At 43.4% G+C, this 9,166-nt stretch overlaps 1 protein-coding gene across 1 annotated transcript in view; it reads right to left on the bottom strand.

The window, feature by feature from the left end:
• CMYA5 (cardiomyopathy associated 5) overlaps positions 1-6,194 on the bottom strand; it is a 46,178-nt gene extending 39,984 nt beyond the window's left edge. Inside the window, exon 1 of the mRNA XM_042804709.1 lies at positions 6,040-6,194. Within this exon, the coding sequence (XP_042660643.1) occupies positions 6,040-6,194 (155 nt within the window). The remainder of the gene's footprint in view (positions 1-6,039) is intronic.
• Positions 6,195-9,166: the final 2,972 nt, after the last annotated feature.

Here is a 9,166-nt window from a genome sequence, read left to right on the forward strand (position 1 = left end):
AGGATGTACAGCTGATTATCTGCCTTGGTGGAGTACTCTCTAGCAAGGTAAAATTACTCCATAACGTAAAATTTACACATTAGAGGAAGAAGCAAAACAATCTAATCTATAACAATTTTGCTGCTAAGTTTTCCTTTGCCAGTTTCATGCTTTGACATTAAGCTGACTTGGGCATAGCAAAATAAAATAAAAATAAAAGATATCAAATATCAGTAGTACTAAGGAAACTTTCAGGTCTTATATGCATCCACAATATCAGATGACTAATCTTTTTTTTAGATTTTTCAACTTCTAAATCACCCTTATATACTTTTAAACCTATTTTTCTGTACTACCTCCATGTAGAATCAAGCATTACTTCCAATTCAGCTGATATTAGTGAATAAGAATGGGCTGCCCTGGACCTGCCTATGAAAAAAGCTTGAATTATTCCCATCATTGACTCATTTCCAAGGTTGTAGTCACATATTCTTCTACAGTGCAGTGAGATGGTGCTTTATATTTTTAAGACCAGAATGAAAGGCACATAAATCAAGCACTTCCTTCCAATATACTTCCAAACACTGCCCTAGTTTTGTATACAATTTGCGTGCTGCAAGGTCTGCCATTACAAAAATACATTTACAATGTTTCAGCTCCATAAATACAGACTGAAAGCCACTGACATTCAGGGACAAAAAACAGTGCTGCCTTTTTTCCACGTAAACATTTCACACCCAATCCTATCAGCATGTGTGCTGTCAGTCTGTTATTTTCCTGCTAGGACATTGACTCTAACCTTTTATAATTCTTGAAGGCACTGACAACCAGTTTTGTGCTTCCCGTCATAATAGCTCAAAACCAGATTTTTCTTATTGCCTCCTTCTGCTTCTCACATCACTCTGCTTCTCACTATGACTTCTGTGCTGTGTCCACTGGTATTTCAGATTTCCAGTCTGGTCTGGCATGCTGGGCACATGTTACCTTATGTATCGTAGCAGGGAAGGGTGCTCACCTCCCAGTTGCCAGAGCAGTCATGTTCAGACACACTGCGTGAGGTCCATCCATCTGTGCTACACCATCCACCGTCTCAGAGAAGCATAGCCAGCCCATCAGCTTTCTAAAATCCTCCAGATCCTCCCTTCATCCTCTTCACATCAGACCTTGTCACTCCTGGTATCATCAGAATTTTTTGCCATTTGCTGCATAACACTTTGCAAGCTGAAAACAACTCAGATAAAATGACTGCCTTGTCAAGCTGTGGCAGTGGCCTGCACTGACAAGATCTCTCATTCCCTGAAGGCTCCTACTTCAGCCCTGCAGGCACAGTGCAGGGGAGGTGGAAATTGGTATTGGACAGCTTGCCTCCCCAGTTGAAGGAAATACTTTATTTGTCTGTGTTTGTGGTTTTGTTCTGTACATTCCTGTAGTTTCTGCCTTTTTACCATGCTGTCCCTTTCCCCCTACAGCAATCAGTATGCTCAGCGAGGTCTCTGCTTACAGCTCTGCATTTCCTAGGGCTATAGCTCATCCATCTGCTTCTTCAGGGCAAGAGGACTAGGAGCTTCTGAAAGTCACTATTTTAAACACAGCCTTTCACTTGTTAACCTACTGCTAACTTCCTCCAGTGTTAATGATGTCCCTTCTGGCAACACGGTGGCTCACGCAGGCGTCCAAATTCAAATGAATAATTATCTAAAAGCAGTAACATGGTTGCTCACTCTGTTACAAAGCTGATGTTTATTAAGAGGAGGTGGAAGCCAGGAGCAGGGCCCGTCCCACACATTTTGTTCCTTCCCTGTTGCCTGCAAATGTCTGGGAAAGGACACAACCTGCTGTGGTGCTGATTTTATGTTTTCCAGACATCAGGTTGTATCATGGCTGGTGGCACTGCCAGTTGCGGCTTCTGATGCTACCTGAGAAACCACAGCACCTCCGTGCCTCAGAGGCCTGCCTTGCTCCTGCATTCTGGATTCTCTACCAGTCAGGTCATTCATTCAATGCCTGTGCTCCCTCCACAGATACTTCAGTCTGGATGGGAGGCTTCCTTTGCACAGTGACTTCATCAGTTTGCTGAGTCCTAATGGGGAACTTCTTGAAGTCCGAGTGTTATTTTAGATGTAAACTACCATGTAGTCCTTTACCAAGGACTCAGATAATACTACCTAAATGGTTGAAGAGAAATAAAACATGGTTGGCAGCTGCTGGCAGGGGTTGGGATGAGCAGTGGGAGTCACCCTTTGCACCGCTCCCCACTGCAACACCCTCACCTAAAGGTTTCAACCCATTCAGCTGTTCCTGGTGCCCTTTCACTCAAGTCTCTGCCCTGCCGCACTCAAAAGCTCTAAAGTTTCCACACCTCCCATCTTCTTGTGATTGGACCACTTAATTCAAAAAAAAAAAAAAAAAAAAAAAAATCCAGTACTTTCTCCCCATTTACTGATCTCAGGTCACCACTAAATGAATACTTAACGAGCCCCATGCCCATTCCAGGCAAACCAGCTACATGGAAATGCATATAAATTGGCTGCAGAGTCTTTTTTTTTATGTAAGCCCTGAACACAGACTCATCCAGAGACCTTTCCACTGCGAAAGGAAATCAACCAGGAGCAGTCTGAGAGACAACTGTATCAGAGCAGCTCATCCATCATATAGTTGTTAGAGACACAGATATTCCAGTGGGTATGTAAACCAGTTATCCAGTAAACTATTTTCTTCCTATAGCTACAGTTTATTGTCACTATTATCAACACAAAAATTAAAACCTACTGACTTCATACTTATGTTTGACTTAAAACACACAATACATGTTTTCAAAATATTACTTCTGTATAAAAGATTAATCTAAAAAAAGAAAGGAAATGAAAGAAATATAAAGATGGAGAGGGACCCTTTATCAGCAAGTGTAAGGATAGAATGAAGGGTAACGGTTTTAAACTGAAAGAGGGTAGATTTAGATTAGATCTAAGGGAGAAATTCTTTCCTGTGAGGGTGGTGAGGCGCTGGCACTGGTTGCCCAGAGAAGCTGTGGCTGCCCCCTCCCTGGAAGGGTTCAAGGCCAGGCTGGACGGGGCTGGGAGCACCCTGGTATAGTGGCAGGTGTCCCTGCCTGTGGCAGGGGGGTTGGAACTAGATGGTCTCTAAGGTCCCTTCCAAACCAAACCATTCTACAATTCAATGATTAATTCTACATGGACCTAGAAGCAAAAGACATCTGCCACGATCCATCTATCTGAGATAGTAAAATGCCCAAAGGCAAGAAAATATTGCATAAACCCTCTGAAGATCAGTGGGGTATTTATTCTGACATGGATATGTCTTATCCCATCTTTATTATAGGTTCTGATGCTGCATGTTGGTCTCATTACTTGTATAAAAACCTGTGTTAGGAAACCAAATGATTTAAAGATTATATTTAAAAGGGTAATAAAGATGTGAAATCCAAACTTTTCTGCTTTTTATGGGCATGCATCAAAATTTTGGGGCAAGTCATAAGTTCTGCTGAATCTTTTGGGATTTTGTTCCCCGCAGGTGCTGCAGAGGGACTGGTGTGGAAGTGGGGTGGGTCAGTCAGGGCTCAGGGATTGGTGTCCCAGTGGAACACCAGGGCTCTTTTGCTTCTTTTACACAGGCACATGTTGACCTTGGGCTAGCCATCTTGCCGCATAACTCTCTTACAAAATAGGTATGAGGATATTTAGCATGCTTGAAAGGTGGAAATAGGAGCCAGTGGGGAATTTCCCGCTGACTGCAACATTGCACAACCAGGTGCTGTTCAACTGCATGCAGAGGAGGAAGACAAAAGCAGAAGAGAGCTTGGGGTTGTTAAAAATAAATCAGTGATGGCAGGGTCCAGGGCAGGCTGTCTTCAGCCAAGTTTGCATATTGGTTACACCTTCTCTAAGACACATTTTCAAAGGACACACACACACACACACACACACACACACAATCTGTTCTGCAACAGGGGCTTGAAAACCTGTTTGTCAACAAATAATTAGCCTACAGCCTGATTAAGTATGTCCCAGAGGCTTGGCCGGGCTGTTTGTGGTTACCCAGCACCTCCCAGGAGCTCTGCTCAGGCACTCAGCACAGGAGAAGGCCTCAAGCTCAACAACCGTGCTGACATTTGCAACAACAAAATTTAAGCAGTTAAAGATTCAGTCTTATTTAACTTTACTAAGCTATTGCTGAGTGCTTGGTGCAGTTATTGTACCTGTGCCAAACCCAAAATTTTACATCTCCTTTAATATAATTAAACCGGTTAGATTTAAATGTACCCAGTTACCACTGAGCACAGCTGTTAAAAACCTCTCTGGTAGACTTTGACCTCTCATATTAGTAAGATAGTTAAGGATAGAGATAAACTCTGCAATACTTAATGTAAGTGAGAGCTGAGGGGAATGGTTGCTGTGATTTAATTAAGTGGTGAAATGCAATGCCCAAGTTTGCATGGAAACTGCCAGCCAGAAGCAAGACCCAGCTGTGGGGAGGAACTAACAGGCACTCGTGGAGAAGTCAGCCTCCCAGCACAGGCAGTAAATAACTGCGAGGCTACACAGATTTCCCTCCCAATAAGGGAAAAGTTAGCCATTCCTACTTATGTTTTACAATTTAAGTTTTATTATTAGCCATTTAATTGCAGGTTCCATTAAAAAATATCCATTTAGTTGTGTTTGAGCTGTCTGCAGCTTGTAGCTCCACTCCACCAATTTTAGTTGATTTTCTCACAGGATTGTGTGAGCAGTGTTTATCAGCATGTAACCCTTCGCTGCCAGTATGGGACTGAAGAGTCAACATCTGCCCCAGGAGGAAAGCAATGTTACACAGCGGGGGCGTCTCCCCACTTTAGAAAACTAGCTCTCTATTCCCTCTGTGAGGTGGTTTTCCTACAGTCCTGGGCTATGTTTCCCTGTCTGGCTTTAATTCCCACAGCACTCGGGATGGGTTAGGCTGCAGAGAGCCTCCCCACCCCCAGCCTTTCTTCTGCCATCTTTTTTTCTCCCAGTTGACCATCAGCAATGTCAGTAAGCACTCTGAACTATGATACACCCAGAGTCGTTTGTAAATGCAGGGTGGCTCCACAGCACTGAGGTTTTAGGAACTATATGACTGAAATTTCTTAAAAAAATGGTTTCTGGAAATACCTTAAGTTGTCAACATTAATGTCTTTGGTTCTTCCTACAGTATCCACCCCAAACCAGTAGGCTTTACTCAAGACAGGGAAGAAATCCTGCAACCCGATACGTGCTGGGGGACTCTCAGGCCTCATGGTCTCTTTTGGAACCCAACAGTGCTGGCACGGCTGGAGGATACCGTCCGCATGGATCGGGTTGCAGACGCCTCTGCATCCTGCGCAGGACCGGGGCCATGTGCTGGGCACCCGGCCACTGTCTCGCTCGTTATTTTCCTGATGGTGGGAGTGCAACATTAAGACAACAAACTGTTCCTGTGCAACAGTTAAGGGGAGGGAAAAAAAATCAAAATGATAAAATATTCCTTATTCCACCCCTAAAATTAGCTACACGTCACGACCACCGGTGGTGAGTACATACAAGTTTTCCCTTTTTTGAGGAAGAGATTGAAGAGGCAGGGACAAGAGGGAAGGAAGAAAGGCCATAAAAAGGAACAAATTTCACTGTGCTATTATAATCTTTGACCATTTTCTCCCTGACAAGCAAATCTGCAGAGCATTTAAGATCGATATGTGACAAAGAGTCAGCCAAGGAGGGAGGAGAAGAGGGAGATGCCATTTGAGCTGTCATGCCATAAGATCTTTAAATAGAAAAGCTTTCAGGGAACTCGGGCCAGGTTCTTGCTGCACAAAACTTAATTACAGCCGTAGACATCCAAAGAGCCCCCCATTATCAGCCCTCCCCCTTCCCCACCCCCCCAGCCCCCCCACCTCCCCCCCCCATCTTTTTATCTACAGCATTTGGGGAAGGGAACAGGGAAAGGCACCAAAACCAGCTCTGGGCCCCACCCTGGCATCCCCTGGGCTGGTGTTTTGGGATGGAGCTGCCAGCTCTCCCCGAGGCTGAGTCCCTGGCGGGGCAGTACCTGTTAGTCAGCTCCTCTGCCTCCTCTGGGTCCACAGCCTCCCCCTCCTCCTCTTCTTCTTCCTCCTCCTCTTCCTCCTCCTCTTCTTCTTCATCCTCTACGAAAGACGAGGTCTCAGACGCCCTGTCACTCTCGGTGCCGCGGTACCCCTCCATGCCTTCCCCAGCTCAGGCCCTCGCCGGTGATTTTTACCCCCGACCCTGTCCTCCCCAGGGTTGCCTGAAGCAACTGTCATCCCCAGCAGCTCTCGCTTCTCCTGACTCAGGGCAGAGTCTTTAAATAGAAGGCAGCGAAGTTACAGCGCGGAGTCGCTGCTGGTCCTGCCCTGGGTTGGTGCTAGGACACGTGGCAAAACCTGGCGGTCGGTCGCTGCTCCGGCTGCTTGCCCCCTTCCTTCCTTTGCCCACCACTCGACCCCTGCCCCTCCTTGGCCCACCCGCTGCTGCCGGAGAGCTGTTCTCACAGCAGAGGGACAGGGCAGCCGGGCGGCAGCAGGGAGGAAGGGGCTGCAGCCCCTGCAGACCCTCCCAAGCCACCTCTAGTGAATTTCGGGTGGACGGCACAGAGGAAGCAGGAAAGTTCTCTTGCGGCCCCAACAAAAGGTCCATTTAGTATGTTAAAAAGTAAGTTCCACCTTTGAGCATACCTGGAGTGCAAATACAATTACTAGTGGATGAGCCTAGGACACATACCTTTAATAATTAATACTGTATCGTAAAAGGTATCAGATGCTCTGTAGTTTTTAACACACAGTGAACATATTTGAACCCCCAGATTTGTTGATGTGCTACATCACAGGACATATTAAATTTCCTCTTTGAGGGGACTTGAACCAATTTTAGTTTAAAGCAAAAAACTACATTAACATGCAGGGTTTAGATTAAGACACATTTAGTCTTTATTATTCTGCACTTAACACAAAATGAAGTGCTTTTCACAGACAAAATGGAAATATTTCCAACCTGCACTACCCAAAGTAATGACTTTTTTAAAAATTGTATTTTTGAAGAGGGGGAGAAGCACTGAAACTATGATTCTAAATAAAGAACTTCCAAGCTGTTTCAGCTTTAAAACATTGAATACACAGTGTAACTCTAATCCCACTTTTTCTTTCTTTTCTTTTTTTTTTTTTTTTTGTGGGGGGATGGGTTGTTTTGGATTATTTTTTTTTCCCTTCAAATAAACAGCTGGTTATAAATCAGTCAGCAAATTCTTCCTTGTGTTACAAGTACAGAAACACCCAAGAAAGTACTTCTGAGTACGAGCTCTCTCTGCAATGCTAAATTAAATTTCTACTGATAGTTTAACTTGAAGTAAAATATTTCCTAAACAGTATGTACAGATAAAACCTGTCTGCTCTCTTGACCTACCCAGTGAAGTACACAATTTACAAGGTCAGAACATACTTTCTTGAAGAAGTGTACTTGAAAATGGTACTAACTTAAACTTCACATTTTATCAGGAACACAGTGTATATCGCACAATGATATGTAAGGCAGAGGACTTCACATTCTTTACACATAAAAGACAAGAGTATTGCAATCTTCTAGAAATGCTTATATACAAAGCATAAATATATTGCACAGGTTTTGAATCAGTCTTCAGCACAGCAAGAGAAAGGTGAGTAACCTTTTACCAGAACCCTTCGAATTATTTCCAGACCTAGTGCTCACCCTTCTGTACTTCTTACAACTTGCTTTGACCTGTAAGTTGACCAAAATAGCATATTCTTTCATGCTCTTCCTACAAGCATCATACCCTGTAAAATCAGTGAGGGAAAGATTTATATCAAAACTCAGAAGGATTAGAGAAAACAAGACACCACAGCAAAACACTGCAAAATATATGTGAGATAATCTAGAACGAGTCCATTAAATCAAGAATGACAAATCTGATGGACTTAAATTTCACACCAAATATACTGTGAATTCAGTCCAGTGAGGCAAGTTCAAGTAAAGCATTGGTTTCAAATTGGTTCCAAATAAGCATTTGGGACAAGCTCTAACTTCAGGTTATCTACTAATCATCTTATATCCTTTTACCACGGTTGCCCATTTCTCCCAAATAACCATGCCAACCTTGAATTTGAGTCTTAAAATTGGTTTACATTGAATACTTTGTAAGGGATTTCTTAAAAGTAACCCGTCATATTGTCAGATCACCTTAAGGTACAGAGAGTACACTTACACAATCACATTTTAGGAGAAGTGAGAGCAAAAGAGCTAGAAAACCAGCTTCAAGTTTAAGTGTGCAGCCTATGCCAGTTCTGGTACTACTGTTACTGAATTAGCTCTTGCTAAGGTTTGTTCCTCCCATAGACCTCTGAGCCTGTTAATTAGCAGCACTGCTAGCTGACTTGAAGAGAGTTCCTAAAATCCCAGATGAGACACTAGTAACCTCTGACATTAGGTGAGAAATGACAGGCAAACCCAATGCCCAAATGAGTAGTCAAAACTAGTTCTAAATTAACAGAGCTGAACTAAAGCATTTTTATTTCAAGGCAGTATGAAGCCTCAGAGAAGTTATCATCTTGCACACATGCTGAAATCTCAAAAGCTCCATGAAAACAACCCTTTACCAAAGGTCTCCCAGAAAAACTACTCCAGCTAGGGTGTACGCCAAGGTATAGGTCTGTGAAGGTTTTTATCTTGAAGTTGATGAAAAGAGAAAACTTCATGCTAACACTAAGAGTTATGGTAGCCATTAGTGGATTTCTCACTCTGGATACCTGCCCAGAGAAGATGAGAATCCAGGTCATTAAACCTCTGAACAACTTTAGACTACACAGAACCGAATCCAAAGTTAGTTAAAGTTCAGGTCCTACTCACTCTCCCCAAACCATTTATTTTGTGGTGTTTCATCTGAAGTTTCATGACAAAAGTTGTGGCCCACCCTTTAACAAATATAATTATGTTCACTCACAGAAAGTGGTGCTGCTTGTTTGGCTTGACAAGAGAATAATATAACACGAAGTGTGGTGAAATTTGTTTTCCAGACCTCTTCGATTACTTTTTAATATGTGAGAGCCCTGCCACTTTTTGTGTTCTTGGCAGATTACCCACTAGCTTCTTCTGCTGTAAGCTTACCTCCCACCTTGCTTAGCTAACACAGTAAATTACTGGCGAGT

Source organism: Tyto alba, unplaced genomic scaffold (genome assembly GCF_018691265.1).
Source record: "Tyto alba isolate M040663 unplaced genomic scaffold, T.alba_DEE_v4.0 Super-Scaffold_42, whole genome shotgun sequence".
Classification (NCBI taxonomy): Eukaryota; Metazoa; Chordata; class Aves; order Strigiformes; family Tytonidae; genus Tyto; species Tyto alba.